This window comes from Oryzias melastigma, linkage group LG4 (genome assembly GCF_002922805.2).
Source record: "Oryzias melastigma strain HK-1 linkage group LG4, ASM292280v2, whole genome shotgun sequence".
NCBI classification, from domain to species: domain Eukaryota; kingdom Metazoa; phylum Chordata; class Actinopteri; order Beloniformes; family Adrianichthyidae; genus Oryzias; species Oryzias melastigma.
The window spans coordinates 27,909,656-27,926,513 of NC_050515.1; the positions used below are offsets into that span (position 1 = coordinate 27,909,656).

Sequence of the window (16,858 nt, forward strand, 5' to 3'; positions counted from 1 at the left end):
TCTAAGTTCAATAAAATGGTCATTAACTTATCCTTACTTTTAAAAAACTGCTATTTTCTTTTTCTTTTATTTATTTATTTTTTGTTCTTTCTACCCCTTTTAGTCATCAGCAGTCTTACACTGCTGGATTTTGTTATTTTAGTTTTGGGGTTGGACCTTGGTAGTCTTAGGGAGCTGCTGACTCTGACGGTCGACATGGCTGGACCAGCAGTCTCCATGACTTATTTTATGTTTGTCCAAGGAGCCACAATGGAGAGATAAAAGAGACACATGTGGATCTGGAGCTGCAGGTTACAGACCCCTGACCTAGAAGAACAGTTGTGATCAGTTTTGCTTTTCCCAGAATAAAAAAAGAGGGAAACCCCCAGCGTTTTTCACAAAGACACAAGAATGAGCATGATCGTGTTGCCTTCAATCCAGGGGAAAAAGTTGAAACATGTCAGAGAAAGTCTTCTGCTCCAGGAATGTGATCAGAGGAGGTGTGTTTGCATCCTGCTGCATACAGATTGCATCTCAGATTTTCATGCATTATAGCCACTAAAGGCTTTGATTCTTTGACTCCACCATAGGAAGCAATGATGTTGAACGAAGGGAAGAAACATTTTCTTTTGTTGATGGAAGTCTTCTACACATTCAGCTTCACAGGATCCATCATATGTTGCACACAGAGAGGCCACCTCTTTCCTGTTCCACCTTCACTGAAACACATCACTTTGTGAACATCATCATCAAGAACGGCTGCTGGTTACTGACCTTTCTCTTTGGCAATTTTAGCATAGATCCCCACGGCAATCAGGACAGCGCTCACAACCTGAAGCAGAGGAAAAGTAAAAAACAATTTTTTGATCAGTCATTAATCTCGCTCAACATGGTGAGGTCATGGCGAAAGGTGGAAGTAGGAATGCAGTATACTCCGTACGGCTGTGGAGCAGAGCGGCTCTGATTGGAAGATAGCAGGTTCTAAGTGGAATGTCACTTTCAAAATACATGGAAAATATACATAGACTCAGCAAATCTTGTACTTTTCGCATCACTTCTACATCTGGAACTATCTCAGTCTGATGTGAAAAATCTATTCATATGAATCATTTTCAACTCATCGGGTTATTCAATTCTTTAAGTGGAAATAAATCAGACTTTCAAAACTTTTCCAGTTAAAACCATCTCAAATCCATCCATCTAGAAAGACAAAGAGAGTGTTCACCCTGGATAGTTTCCCATCACAATAACACATTTGACTTTTAAAGTTATTAAAAAAAATCATGAATTTTGAGTAAGCTTTTTTTCTCCCCAAAACACTTAAAACACAAATATTTATCCCAATTATTTCACTCAAATTCCTCCTTGTTCTGTCAGAAAATGTCAGCTCGGGACAGAACTGTTTCCAGATTCACAATCAGTCAGAACCAAACCAGATGCTCTCACAGACCAGATGTGCTGGTTCTAACTCTCTTTTGGACTTCTAAGAAGTCGGACTCACCCAGAAGAAGTAGCAGAAGATGAAGAGGGTGTACTTGATGCCTCTGTATCCTCTCATGTTGTTTTGTCAGACGGACAGCTGCAGGGTTGCTTTCTGCTCGCATGACTGCAGGAAGGCCTGTGAGGGCCTGCAGGCTGCATTCCTGCTGAAGAACTTCCCTTCATCTTCCTTTACAGCTGCTGTCATACATGGCTGGGAGGGGCTGGACTGCCACTGTCAGAAAACCTCCCATCTGTGTGAGTCCTGAAGTTTAGAAAAGAGTGGCGCCCCCTCAGGCTGCAGAGGAAATACCTCCTCAAACGTGACGTATGTTTTGGTGTGACAATTCATTTTAACAACCTTTCAATTCAATTCAATATTTGTTGTTGCCAATTCGATTCACTTTTGATATTGGTTCACTTTGAATAATCCAATTGAATCTAATTAATTGACTTAAAGTTGATCTAGGACATCTTTAGCCAAAATTTCCAGGTGAAGTTTTCAAGATTCCTTTTTGTTTCTTCAGGATAATCAAGTATAAATTAAATACGTGTACAAACAAACAAGTAAACAAGAAAGAATATCAAATGCATTCACATTTTACTTTGATAAAGTTCAGCTCACTGTTGTTTTTCCACATAAGAGTAATCTAAAGGTCACGTCTTTGCTAAATTCAAAGTGTTTCCACACATAATGATGGTTGATCATTTGTGTGTTGTCTGCTGTGATGTCACTTTGACATTATAGCAAAATAAATTTACCGTACCTCAATCCAAATCGTATGTCCCAATATTGATTATCAGTGTATCTAATTTTAAAATGATTTTTAAAGATTAAAGGTTGACTTCATTCTGCATTAGACAGATCGAAGGAATGTACTTAAAAATTATACATCACCAGATCATATTTTATTATTTGGTGTTTATGCCATTCTTTTTTTTATTTATGTATGTATTAATACTAGTTAGTTAATTGATTAATTCCTATTGCATTATTAATATTATTGATATCACTATTTTTGTTGGTTTTTAGTTGCATTAAAAGTGCATTGATTGATTGATTAAGAATGAATGGCTGCAGTTGATATGCTGAAGTGTTGGACCACTGGAGGACGCTGTCATTCCGCTTTTGTTTATTCTCTAGTCCTCGGCATCACAGTCTCACTAGACCAGAGATTTCTCGTGCCAAGGGTCAGGTGTTACTGCAGCGTCGTCTGTGACTCCTATACACTCAGTAACCATAAACATATCAAACATAAAAAGACTGAAAACAACAAAAGAAGTATAAAATGCATGAAAAGTTAAAACAAAAGAAGCCTTTATGAATAAATACATGCCAAACATCTGCTCCTGTCTTACAACCTTTCTAGATTGGTGTGTAAGATTTTAATTGTACTCTGGTAAATCTTAACTTTATATTTTTTTCTTTAGCCTCATTGTTAAAAATTAAGTTTAATTATTATTATTATTGGTATTATTATTATTATTATTATTTGTCCTTGTTCCTGCATTAACAAATAAAACCTATTTAAAAAAGACAGACAAAATGCAGCAAAATATGCTCATGTTCTAAGGTTTCATACATGTTTAAATATATTTTGTTCTGCCATTGATGTAAGAATTAAATGTCTCTGGATCATGGATAACTCCAGTGCTTCAATAAAATATTTCATTTTGTTGACTCTGAAAGTCCCTCACAAAATAGGTGTTCTGGCTTTACTTTACACTTTAATGTGTGTTAAATTTTTTGCCTTGATCTTTTTTTCTGTAGACAGATAATAGACAAAACCAAATCTAAAATCTATGAAAGTTATGGCTCAGAAACGCTTCCATACAAATCACTTCTGACCTATCTTTTATTTTCTTGATCCCTTGGTTTACTCACATTTCCGGAAACACTGTTTTTGACAACACGTTTAAATCCAGATCTAATAAAAAATAATAATAGTAACAAATAAGCATGTTTTATTCTATTGATTTTTTTTGTATTTTTAATGTTTATAATATGTGTGTTTCTTGCTTATTTTTGTCAGTTGTTTAATTTATTTGCGTCATGAACTAGAGTCGAGCTTTATTTTGAAACGTCTGAGCGGAACTCCTTCTTTCCTCTTTAATCCGGACGTCGGAACCCGCCTTCAGTGCAGCAAACGGACCGAACCAAGAGTCTTCAAATCTGTGGACCATGGGCCCGTCCGGTGAGCTCACACATGGGATGTTTCATTGCGGTTTTCCGTGAGAATCGTCATGTTTGTCAGGAAAACATTCGAGCAGCGGCCGCAGCAGCGTGAGTCGGTAACTGCTTAGCATGCTAGCACCTGGACAGGTGCTTCTCACTCACCTGGCGGCCGAGTAAACCTGAACACGTGGGTCTGCGGCTTCACTAGAAACAAGTTGGAGATTTGAGCGGCAAAATTACAGGTTTATAAAAAACACCGGATGTTATTAGCTGTAGAGCTAACAGATTAAGCTAGCCGGGCATTAGCTTGTAATTATGCTAACTTGCTTAACAGTCTTGTCTGTCATTCACTGACTAGCTCATAAACTAGAGTTTAAGCTCTAACATGCATTCTTTATGAGCCATTTGGACCAAACCCGAACAGAAACCATTAAAAAAATCTGTCTTTCTGTTAAAACAAATATATCGCTGTAATTACGCCTAAACAGTTTGTTTTAAAAAAAAAACCTGCGAAGAAGAACATTTTTTTTTACTTTTTATGTATTTAAAAAGCTATTTTAAACTTTAAAAATGACATCAGCCCATACATCTTATTTAAAATAACAATAAAATGTTTAAATTAAGTAGTAATAAAGTGTATATTTATTTTTTTCTCTTTATTTAGATGTGTTCATAAACTGAATGATAAATACAATTGTATCAGTCAGATATTCAATAATAGTAATAATAACATGTAATGTGGAATCACATTTGTGATATGGGAGGAGATTGTTACTCACTTGAAAATGAAACCGGTGTCAGATGTTGCTTCTGAAACCGTCCTTTTGCTGAATAATAGAGGTTTAATGCCCCGTCTGGATATCCATCCTGCCTCCAGCATTCAGTTTTTATAGGTAGCTGCATGCACTCATCCTAAATTGGGGGTATCCAAAGTCCGGCCCGTGGGCCAAAACACACCGACTTCACGTTTCCACCGAAATGCAGGCTCCTGTCATATAATCAATACTATATGCTCCAGCCAACATTTTCTAAAAACTGTGCGATTTATTGATTGTGATGGACTACAGTCCGTTTTAGCCTTTTCAAACCTGTGGCAACACTGTCATGTGACTCTAATGTTAAACTTTCTGGCTTATTTCTAAAATGTCAAATAAAAAAGTAAAGTTGACAGTAAGGGGAAAGCTCAGAGGACAAGGGAAAATTGACATTTTTCCAGTGAAATACAAAACCTACCAAGAGACTCTGGCTGTTTTCAAGGATTTCAATATCAAGAGGAACTACTAGAAAAGACAAGCCAACTACAACAAGCCAAGAGAGAATGAATGGTGCAAAAAAATTACAAATTTATGGTAATTTTGGTTGAAAAATGGATTTAGATGTATTTGTTTATTATTTGAAAATGAATAAATGTTCATTAAGGACAAAGACAGGTCCGAAACCAACCACTGTGTGGGGAAATTCAGATTCTTCATCCAGTTATTTTCAACAAATCACTCATAAAGGATAGTCGATCAACAAGCATTGTTGTTGTCAAAAAAAAAAAAAAAAAACTTAAAGCTAAAAGTCTTATTGTCAAATAAATATTTAACCCCTTTAGGTCATGATTTGACTTTATTACACATCTAAGACATTTCCATAGTGTCTTAGTCCTTTCCAACAGACAAAGATTGCTTATTTAAAACCATCTCTTTATAACAAAGTAATCCAGATCACTCAAAGTTCCACTCCTTGATCTATTTTTAAAGTGTTCTCATTGGTCTTTGATTAGGATTGTGGTGTTTCTAGCCAAAATATACAAATGTGTGTTGTTTTATGACTTACTTTCTGCAGAGTGGCAGGAGTCCTTTAGAAATTTGCCTCTGATTAGTGGGCGAGAAGTAAGCCTGCCCCTCCTTCCCGACATCTTTCTGTTTACACTCTCTCCCATCAGCTTACAGCCCCTCACACCCCCAACAATCACTTTATTTACATAGCGCTTTCATCAACATGCTGTTGAAGACCAGGTGCTTAGTCAAAAAATACATTTATAAATATCAATTAAAACAATAAATTATAAGACACATTGGACTTTTAAAAAAAGCATAAAAGGAAGTAAATGCTGTGGCCAAAATTTTAGGAGTCTTGTTGTCTACAAGTGGATGTATCAGAGGATGGAGAGCCTCCTGATTGTACTTTCTACCTCACAAATATGCTCTTTTCAAACTGCATTTTTTTCATATGCTCCTTATTCACAATGATTTGAATAACTAAATTATCAGAAATGCAGCTTAAACTTAATTTTCTTTATATATGTTCTCCATTGTGAGAAAAATTCTACAAGAGCACGTTAAAAACACAATTTTTATTTGAGTGGGTCATTAAAGTTACTCTCCTCTGCCCAAGTTACAAGTGTACATCTGTACGTCTACACCAGCATTGCAGCGGCTAACATCTTTGTGGTGACCTTGTATCATCATGTCTCATCTTTCCTCATCAGGTGAGGTGGTGTTTGCCAGCCCGGTGCCGGTCTCCGCAGAGAATCGGCTCCGCTGGGACCTGAAGCCCGAGCAGATCCAGCAGCTTTCAGATGAACTCATCGCTGACACTAAGAAGGTGTACGACGCCGTGGGGGCCCTGGACCTGGACAGCGTCACATTTGAGAACACGCTGAAGGCGCTCGCCGACGTGGAGGTCGAATACACTGGTTAGTGTTTTTCTTTTAACTGTCAGGATGGATGTTGATGGATGCTGAGATGTTGGTGTTCCTGTCAGGTTTTGTTGGAGCTGATTGAGTGAACGAGTTTCTGAGTCTAAACATTTATGATCTTGACGTTCTGTATCAGTTCTAACTAATTTAAAGAATTCCTTCTTTTTACATGTTAATAAAGTCGTTCTGGGGTTCTGGTCATAAACTATCATGTCATCCTGATGGCCTGCAGACTTAATGGTTTTAAGAAAACCAGTGATTTCCCTTGAGAGGGAGCTGACACCAGTCATGAAAGTAACTGCAGAGCTTGGGTCATGTAATCTGATTATTAAAACACTGATGATGCTTCAGATACTTTTTCAGTAATAACTGTCCCATCAGAGAAAGGGAAGCCATCAATCATTTTCTGATCAAAACTAGAACCACCTCAGAACCAGGCCCACATAGTTCTGTGAGGGCTGCACTGGGGGTTCAGGTCCATTGTGCTGAGATGTTTGGAGCCTCTCCTGGTTGACAGCAGAAATTTTAAACACTTAAGCGAAGATTTGAATGTTTGAAGATAAGATAATCGTTTCTGATCAGATGCCAGATCTGCTGCAGGTCACTTGTTTTTATGACAACAGCATCTGAAATCAGAGGCTCAGAAGCAGCTCAGCTGAACAGTTTGTGGTTTTGAAGAAAATAATTCAGAATGTTTAATGCAGATTCAGAACGAGACTTTAAATCCATATTTCAACAGCTGTTCTGTGAGAAATGGAGTCGTGACAGAATAGCTTTAGAAGCTTAAAGCCGATCCTGCACAATGTACAGTAAAAACATGAACATTAGGACATGGACCCGCTAGCGCAGCAGGCCTCTATTGTACAGAAGCTGAGTCTGCAGATCGGGATTAAAAAAACTTATCAGCAGTTCTGAGGGAAAGCAGCTGAACCAGCTGCTGCTTTGTTTGGAGCTGCTGAAACACCTAAAACACCCCCCCATTGATGAGGATGATACAGGACGAAACCCCACAGGCTCACTCTGATCAGATCTGAGGTGACAAAAGGAAACTCCTGCACATCTGGGTTCTAAAACGATACCCACGGTTTGAAAAGTCCCACTCCGATCATCTGTTTAAAACTGTTATTTTCTATAATTCACTTTCTGCAGAGGAGCAGGAGTTTTTTAGAAATTCACCTCTGAGTTGTGATGGGAGCAACCCAAACCCCACTTCTCGCCACCTATCTGTTTACATGCTCTTCCGCTAATTTTACCGGTGCCACAAAAATGGCGAGACATCGGATCAACAGCGGTTCATGGATCTATTTGTCTGCAAGTTGATGCATCAGAATGGAGCAGACAGGGATCACAAATTTGATCGTTTTAAAATGGTATTTTTTTCATCTGCTCCTGATTCACAACAATTTGAATAAAGAAATACTCAGAAATGTAATTTTTAGCTTAATTTTCTACATAAATGTATTTGATAATCAGAAAAAAACTGTTTGAAAAAGCTTGTAGTTGTGACATAGAAGCTACAATCATCCGGACACAAGCTCCCTGCTCCGCTCCATTCTGATGCATCTACTTGTAGACAAATAGATCCATGGATGTTTTTGTTTTCCTCATCTGAGGTAGAGACAGATGGCTTTAAAATAATAGAATCACCAGTGCTGCGTATCAATGCAAATTCTAGGCTTAAAAAGTCTTCCAAGTTGATGAATTGAAGCTGTGAATTCAAGTCCATTAGATTAATTATTTAGAGAAATATGATCCTTTTAACAGACTTTTTTCAGACTGATTTCTCCTTGGTTGATTTAAGTGACATTTGTTTTTGATCATTTCAATATAAATATAGTCATAACCATTTATTCAGGTAATTGTTTCTTTCTCCTATATTTTTGTTCAAATTTTGCTAATATTTGGATACGATCTTGTTAGTGTTTGGAAAATGAGCCAATGAAGATGTAAACAGTGTTGGTCCAATGGAACCAAAAGTATTTATGTTAATAAAGTTTAATCAAACTGTGTTTTTGTCTTGTTTTTCTCCCTGCGGTCTAACTCTGCCCCTCATGTGTGGCCCCGCCCTCTGTCAGTCCAGAGGAACATGCTGGACTTCCCGCAGCACGTGTCTCCCTGTAAGGATGTGCGAGCGGCGAGCACTGAGGCGGACAAGCGCCTGTCCGAGTTCGATGTGGAGATGAGCATGAGGGAGGACGTCTACCAGAGGGTCGTCGCTCTGGAGGTGAGCTGATGTCACCTCTCTTTCCACCAATCAGCAGAGAGCTCCACGCCGAGCTGCTGAACCAGAGTTCAGAGCTTTGTGCTCATTTGTGTCATGGTCTATTAAAGTGGTCGCAAAAAAAAAAAAGAAATCTTTTTCAAAGTCTGAAGATTTTTCACCCAAAAATCCACCAGATTCTTGCTGACATGGTACTGGAATTAAGGAATGTTTTGAATCCTGGAAAGTAAAAAAAAAAAAAAAAGAAGAAGCTGAACATTCATGAATGGGGCCTTGAAGATTATCACACATTCCCTTCAAATGATCAGGATAATGGATCCACACGTTAACATTTATTCATTTAAATGTATTTATTTTATTCAACCTTATTTAACCAGGAAGTCCCATTGAGATTAAGAAATCTCTTTTACAAGAGAGTCCTGACCAAGAGGTGACAAAAAAAAAACACATTAACTACAGTTGGAGAATAAAACAACACTTCACTTAAAACAGTTAACATTTAAAGACACACTATGAAGAGAAACGTGTTTTTAAAACATCCTCGTGGCATTTTTCTCATGATGGAGGACATCCATAAAGAAAATGAAGCTCAAAATTGCATGTACGAGCGTGTTTTTATTTAAATTGTTGTGAATCAGGAGCAGACAAAAACCAGCCATTGGGAAAATCTTGCATTTGTTTGGTAGAAAATACACAGGACAGGCCACAAGCTCCCTGCTCCGCTCCATTTTGATGGATCTACTCGTAGACTATAAGATCCTGCTGGAAACAGCTGAGCTATGAAAACAGAGCAGAAACAAAGAAAAGCTGAAGAGCAACGAGGTTCAGGTGATTGACTCTGATGGAGGTCACTTTGTATCCTCCTGACACCACAATCATGGCACCCAATGCCTCAAGGATGCAACCAGGAAACACCCAAAGCGAACTAGTAAAAAAAAAAAAAGATCCAATATGAAGAACAAATATTCCTGCTATAAATCCTAAACATCTGCCTCCTCTTAGTTGGTTCATGCTACTTTGTTAAACAAAAAAAAGAAATGTTCCACTTGTTTTCTAAACCTTCATCCAGAATCTGTGCTTCTGCTTTTCTGCAGAAGAAGATCGACATGGAGAGCCTCAGCCTGGAGGCCAGGCGCTACATGGAGCGGCTCATCAAGCTGGGGAAGAGGAACGGCCTCCATCTGCCTAAAGAGACACAGGAGGTGCTGAAAGTGCAGCATTTTTCCCACAGTACAGTCACCGAGTTTAATGAAAACCAGAAGATCAGAGCGAAAAATGTTGTTTTTCTTCCTCCTCCTGCAGGAGATCAAGAGCATCAAGAAGAAGCTGAGCAACCTGTGCATCGACTTCAACAAGAACCTGAACGAGGACACTACCAGCCTGAGCTTCACCAGAGACGAGCTGGGTGAGCTCACCGGCTCAAGCCCCGCCCCCTTCTGAGCGGCAGCTCATCCCTCTCCTGCTTTGTTTCCAGACGGCCTTCCTGAAGACTTCCTGAGCTCTCTGGAGAAGGACGGAGACAAACTGAAGGTCACTCTGAAGTATCCTCATTACTTTCCCACCATGAAGAAGTGCTCCGTGCCGGAGACGCGCAGGAAGCTGGAGGAGGCTTTTAACTCGCGCTGCAAACAGGTGACACTGCAAATCCTCATCCTCTGCATCGACTTCATGCTTTGGTTGTTTTCCTGGTGCTCTCGAGGTTTATGATGAACTCCCTTCTCTGTTTGACAGGAGAACTCTGCCATCCTGAAGGAGCTGGTGAAGCTGCGCGCACAAAAGAGCTCGCTGCTGGGCTTCACCACGCACGCCGACTTCGTCCTGGAGATGAACATGGCCAAGTCTGGGAAGAAGGTGGCCGGCTTCCTGGGTGAGTGGTGATCTTCAGAGGTGATGCTGAAGCTCTGCTGAAGCTCACATGGCGTGTGCTGCAGAGGAGCTGGCTCGCCGGCTGAAGCCTCTGGGGGAGGAGGAGCGAGCGGTCATCCTCAAGCTGAAGGAGAAGGAGTGTCAGAAACGAGGACTACCTTACGACGGCGAGCTCCACGCTTGCGACACGCGCTACTTTATGACCCAGGTGAGGCAAATGCTTCTGGGAGGAAAATTAGCAGTTTAGTTTTAATGTTTGAACTTCCTCTCCTTCTGCCGTCTTCAGGTGGAGGAGACGCAGTACGCTGTGGACCAGAACCTGCTGAAGGAGTATTTTCCCATGGAGGTGGTGACTCAGGGTCTGCTGGAAATCTACCAGCAGCTGCTGGGACTGTCCTTCCAGCTGGTGGAGGGGGCGCCAGTCTGGCACCCTGACGTAACCCTGTACAGCGTGAAGGACCGCGGCAGCGGTCAGGTGGTGGGACAGTTCTACCTGGACCTGTACCCTCGGTGAGCAGCCCCCACCCACCGGAACATCACCCTTTTCAATAACAAAAATGAAGTTTAGAAGATTCTGAGTCTAACCAGGATCAGCTTAAAGTGAATGAAAAACAGATTGTAAGTTAAAAAAATAGTTTTAACCATTGCAAACTTAAAACAAATTCAGTGGTCCTTCACTATATTTTGGTTCACCTTTCACTGTGTTTTGGAGATTGCTTTCAATGCAATTCTTCATACTTTTTTAATCCAGTTTTCTGCGTCCTGATTGGCCATTGAGCTTGTCAATCAATCTCCTACACGCCTCTTGTACAAAATTCGTGCAGTTTGACAGTTACAAAAATCTTCGATTGTGATCAGATCTTTGTTTTCATTCTACAATCCTGGACTTATGTTTTTTTTTGTTTTTTTTTTACTTTCGTCTTTTTTTTTTCTCTCCATCTTCTCTTTAAGTCTTCAATTTATAGTTTCAATTCAGAATTTTAATTTTCTGAGTTTTTGGGGGTGGGCTTTTTAACCCATTGGCTAAAACCAAAACATGATTGACATCGATTAAAAGATGATGGGGATGATGTTATTTCTGCTATTTGTACCAAACTTGGGAAGAATACAAATACATAATTAAATAGTTCTGTTTTTTTAACTCAAGTTTCACATTTACCTTTTTTTTTCAATATTTCCTTTAAGTTATATATTTATTTTCAAATGTACTCTTTTATTTCCAGTATTTAATTCAAGCAAGCAGCAATCAAGCACGTTTATTTATAAAGTGCAATTCGTATCCAAGGCAATTCAAAGTGCTTTACAAAAATATATAAAATTACAAAATTAAATAAAAATCAATTGATAAAATATAAGTAAAATCCTAAGAATCAATAAGAATAAAATTTAGAAATTTTAAAGTCATTGAAAACGTACACATACAATACTTCCCATTTTAAAATGCATTGCTAAATAAAAAAGTTTACTGCCTAGAATTCAACGTCGGACTTTTTCAAGTTTGAGATGTTTTTTTTTTTTTACCAAATTAACAATTTTGGTTTTCAATTTTGAATATCTACTTTTAATCTGTACTTTTGAGTTTTAACCATTTTCATTTTTTTTCTTCAAATATACTATCTGGTTTTTCATTCTCTTTGAGCTGATCCTGTTTTAACCTCATTACATTGACCATCAAACCTGTGCAAACCAGAAGGATCTGTTTCTAGAAGAAACTCCAATTTAAACATTTAAAAGTTTCTCATTTAAAAAAATTCCAGAAAACAAACTGGTTTTAAACAGTTGCAGGTTTCATTTCAGTCCATCAGCGCCTTGATGGGAATCAGTGACTATAACCACGTCAGTCATTATAACGATGAAAGGTTCATCTGAACATCAGATCAGTTAGCATGTTTGCTGAGCATCAGTTTAGAAGTCTTCATGTTTCATCCTGATCTTCTTATTGTTTCCTGCAGGGAGGGGAAGTACGGCCACGCCGCCTGCTTCGGCCTGCAGCCCGGCTGCCTGCTGCGCGACGGCTCCAGGCAGATGTCTGTGGCGGCCATGGTGGCGAACTTCAGCAAGCCCACTGCGGACGCGCCATCGCTGCTGCAGCACGACGAGGTGGAGACGTACTTCCACGAGTTCGGACACGTCATGCACCAGCTGTGCGCCCAGGTCAGCCGTCGGGTCTCGAACCGCACCGCTCTGCTCTGTCCTCAGAGACTGAGTCGGTTCTGTGTCTGCAGGCCGACTACGCCATGTTCAGCGGGACCCACGTGGAGCGGGACTTCGTGGAGGCGCCGTCCCAGATGCTGGAGAACTGGGTTTGGGAGAAGGAGCCTCTGCAGAAGATGTCCAAACACTACAAGACTGGAAAACCCATCCCGGACCACTTGCTGGACAAACTCATCAAGTCCCGCCTGGCAAACACCGGTGAGGTTCTGACCCAAATGAAAGCCAAAGATTCTGATCTGTTGATCTATGATGGTGGTGTTTGTTGATCATGTGGTTGATGTGATCCCGGGACTGCCTGCAGGGCTCTTTAATCTGCGGCAGATTGTCCTCGCCAAAGTGGATCAGGCTCTGCACACCAGAACCGGACTGGACCCGGCAGAAGAATACGGCCGCCTCTGTCAGGAGATCCTGGGAGTTCCTGCCTCACCAGGTCACACACGTGCACAGTTTTTCTGTGACATTTACCCTCAGAGTTTGTCAAGATTAAAAGTAGAAGCATTTAACATAAACAGAAAAGAGGGCGGGGCTTAAATATCTTTAACTAGAAATTCAAAGTGATGGATTCAAATCAACTCACTCAAATAAATTATTTTGATTTCTTTGTATTTAAGGTAAAACATAATTTTACTTAAATTTAGTTTTAATCAAAACTTAAGAAAGCTTTAAGAAACTTGACAAATATGTGGACTATATTCATTTGAATCAGAACAGAATCAGAACGGATAAGCGGAAGAAGATGGATGGTTGAATCAGAACAGAACTGTGATCTTGTGAAACATATTGACTCAGTATTTGGCAGGAATAGCAACTACAGTAATTATTCTGGAGAAGTTTAAGGACAAACGTTGATTTCCTCCACACAAACGCTGGCCTTTGACTTGATCTGCAGCAGATTTTTCAGATGTTTGTGACGATTTTCAGAAGAGCATGTGACCTTTTTCTGGCTGACTGACCGGATCCACTGATGCTCCTACAACTACAACCTCTCCCCTCTGCAGGAACCGACATGCCGGCCACCTTTGGTCACCTGGCCGGCGGCTACGACGCGCAGTACTACGGCTACCTGTGGAGCGAGGTGTTCTCCATGGACATGTTCTACGCTCGCTTCAAACAGGAGGGCATCATGAACCCAAAGGTGAGCAGATCTGCTGAAGCCCCGCCTCCTTTTTTTTCTCTTGAGGAAGTTAGATAACTACGCTGACTTCTGTCTGCTGGTTGGCTGTGCAGGTGGGTCTGGACTACAGGAAGTTCATCCTGCGGCCCGGCGGCTCAGAGGACGCCTCAGAGATGCTGAAGAAGTTCCTCGGGCGAGATCCCAAACAGGAAGCGTTCCTGCTGAGCAAAGGACTGAGAGTGGAGCTGGACGCCAGCACGCCGTGTCCCTGCTAACCAGCCTCAGCAGCCGGCTCCGCCCCCACCCTGTAACCCCCACAGACTGAAGTTTTCTAATAAAGGAGCCTGTGGCATCTCCATCATGGACCTAAATAAAGTGATTTGGGGTGATTTGTGTTCGTGTGGATGTTCACTTTAGATCAGATGTCTGAAAAAAACATTTTATTAATTTTAGGTTCAAAACATTTTTTGTCTTTTGATATTTTTTCTTTTATGCCTTAATTTTCCTGCAGGTGGCAGCAGAGATTCAGTTTGAATAAGAAATATATCAATTATTTAAAGTAAAAACTGAAAATGACTGTTTCATAAATGGTTTATTTTGTAAAGTTTAGATCATACTGATGTCCTCTGCTGCCACCTACAGGAACATTGTGGTAACAGTTGATACTCCTGCAAAGGGATATTTTCAAAAATAACTGCTGCCAGCTGAAATATTGTCTTTATGGTGTTTACGTGCTGCTTGATGAGGCTAAATCATCTTTCAATTTTTAAGTTGGCTGATGGACTAATCAGTGCCTACCTAGTGGTGCATTCTTTCCTCCACAAACTTGGTGGAAATGCTCAAGAGAGTTGGAGTTTAAAACAGTCTTTCCTTAATTAGACGAAGAGTTTTTCTAGATGAACCAGGGTGGCAGATTCATATAGATTTGAAGGATATTGTGGAGTTGGATGTCCATCCTGTTTATGCAAAAGACTATATGGCCCTTTAATTTCTCAGAGTTTTTTTTTCCAGGAGGTTTTTACCTGAGACAAACTGAAACACTTTCTTGTAGTATTAAAACTAGTTTTTTTATATAAGTGTTTAGAAATATCAAGTGTATTTAAAATGTGCTTTCACTCATTGGGACTGCCACAGTGGCTGATGCCTTTTTATTTTCCCAAATCTTTCAGATCAAAAGTTGAAATAAAAAGCACATGACACAGGGGTGTTGGGGCCCCTAACAACAATAACCAGGTCCAAACATGAGAAGCATCAACCGAGGGAATCCTGTCATATATATGTACACACAGAGCATCTTTAATTGTTTATATCGGGTAGCACTGTAATGATGATGAAGAAGAAAAGATCTCTTATTCCCCTAATTACAGACAAAATCTGATCTAAGCTTTTCTTATTTAAAATTAGAAAGAACCTCCCTCAACAAAAAAAAAAAAAAGCTAAAATCTTTAAATATCGTAACAGTTCGACCAAAAATTTGACAAATAATGGAATAAACTAGATGTGAAATAAATAGTGCTATGAGGGTTTTAGGGAGGATTAAAAATGGTTGTGGGAGATCTGGAAATGATTGGACAGCTACAATTAAAGTGATAGGGAGACTCAGAGGACTTGATGTGTTGAATGGGATGAAGAAAGCAGATAAAGAGATTGTTTAGGATAAGAATCGTGGTGCAACGTTCAGGGGTCAAAAAAGTTAGATAAGAAAAAGTGAGACACAGACAAAAGATTAAAGAGATGCAGATCAATGGAAAACAAGTAATAGAAGCTAGATTGATATCAGAAATGAACGTTTGTGTTCAACAGTTTGGTTTCATGCAGAGAAAGAGAAGAACTGATGCAACATTTGCTTTAAAGATGTTCCTGCTCAAGAACAGACGAACTGCAATGTCTCTGTCGATCTAAAGTCTATGACAGGATTCTAATTTCAGTTTGGATTAATTCTAGTAAATCCATTAGAAAAAATAAGGATGGTGTGGAAAAATATTGTTTTCTTATGTTTGCTGGTCAATGACTTGAAAAGAGCTGAGATCACTGTTTACTGTTGGTAATATACTTAGACATCATGGTTTGAGACACATGACATAGAAGGTTCCCCTGCTTAAACCTGCACATGTCCAGGCCTGTCTTAAGTTTACCAACGACCATTTGGATGATCCAGAGGAATCATGGGAGAATGTTATGCGATCAGACGAGACCAAAATAGAACATTTGGAGTACCATCACAAGAGCACCATGCAAATAAATTATTTTGAATAATCATGTTATGTGATTTCCAGATTTTTTTTTAAGTGGGAGAACTTGCAAAATCCCAGGGTGTTCAAATACTTATTTGCCTCTGCATTAAAAATTAATACATCTACAAAACGTCTTTCAAAATGTTTGTGTTAGCAAAAAGTGTCATCGTTTCTGAATAATTTCCACTGGGACAACAATTCCTCTTACTATCTCTTGAGTACATTTCAAGAAGAATTTTGAACCAAAAAGATATAGATTTTAACTATTCTTTTTGCCATGCGTTGCCTGAAACTGTGCCTCATGTTTTCTGGCATTGTTCATTCACATGCACATTTTGGAAAGACTGAACACGCTTTATAGCAACACATTTATGCTCAAATTACAAGTTATTTTATGAACATGTTGTTTTTGGTTATTTTGTGCAAGAAAATATTAATTCTGGAAAAATATATTGGCTTATTTAATTGATAATTATGGCTAAATGTTGCATACATAAATCTAAATATGCTAACCAAAAAACAGTGTTTTATCTTTTTCACAAATAAATTGTTTTGTATAATAAAAAAATTGAATTCTTTACAAATACACAAGTTGTTAGGACATTCGAAGCCTGGTCTTGTATAATAGGCTCATTACTTGGAATGTCTTGTAGGTATGATTCTTTGTATGTGCTACATTTTGACATTTAAAATAAAAGGAAGAAGAATTTTGAACATTACGTCTTTTACAATTTAAAAAACAATATTTATTATTTTTTTATTAAATAAAAAGTATACAGTTAAATTAACAATTAACAGTGTACAAACTAAACACATTTGAACAAAGCCAGGGGTATTACAATCACTGGAACAAACCATAACTTGTATATTGACTGTTTTTATGTTTTTT

The 16,858-nt window shown here is 39.1% G+C and overlaps 2 protein-coding genes across 2 annotated transcripts in view; one reads left to right on the forward strand and one right to left on the reverse strand.

Annotated features, from left to right (window-relative positions):
* zgc:113223 (uncharacterized protein LOC541424 homolog) overlaps positions 1 to 1,909 on the reverse strand; it is a 10,894-nt gene extending 8,985 nt beyond the window's left edge. The window contains exons 1-2 of the mRNA XM_024258742.2: positions 1,481 to 1,909; positions 754 to 811 (exon numbers count right to left, since the gene is read on the reverse strand). Of these exons, the coding sequence (XP_024114510.1) occupies positions 754 to 811; positions 1,481 to 1,537 (115 nt within the window). The 5' untranslated portion in view covers positions 1,538 to 1,909. The remainder of the gene's footprint in view (positions 1 to 753; positions 812 to 1,480) is intronic.
* A 1,596-nt stretch (positions 1,910 to 3,505) lies between these two features.
* thop1 (thimet oligopeptidase 1) lies at positions 3,506 to 14,124 on the forward strand. The gene is made up of 14 exons (XM_024258706.2): positions 3,506 to 3,653; positions 6,111 to 6,317; positions 8,396 to 8,544; positions 9,636 to 9,743; positions 9,844 to 9,946; positions 10,016 to 10,173; positions 10,273 to 10,408; positions 10,473 to 10,615; positions 10,694 to 10,917; positions 12,360 to 12,561; positions 12,633 to 12,819; positions 12,923 to 13,051; positions 13,620 to 13,756; positions 13,849 to 14,124. Exons 1-14 carry the CDS (start codon positions 3,641 to 3,643, stop codon positions 14,008 to 14,010), a joined length of 2,058 nt encoding a protein of 685 aa, XP_024114474.1. The 5' UTR covers positions 3,506 to 3,640; the 3' UTR covers positions 14,011 to 14,124.
* The last annotated feature ends 2,734 nt before the right edge of the window (positions 14,125 to 16,858 follow it).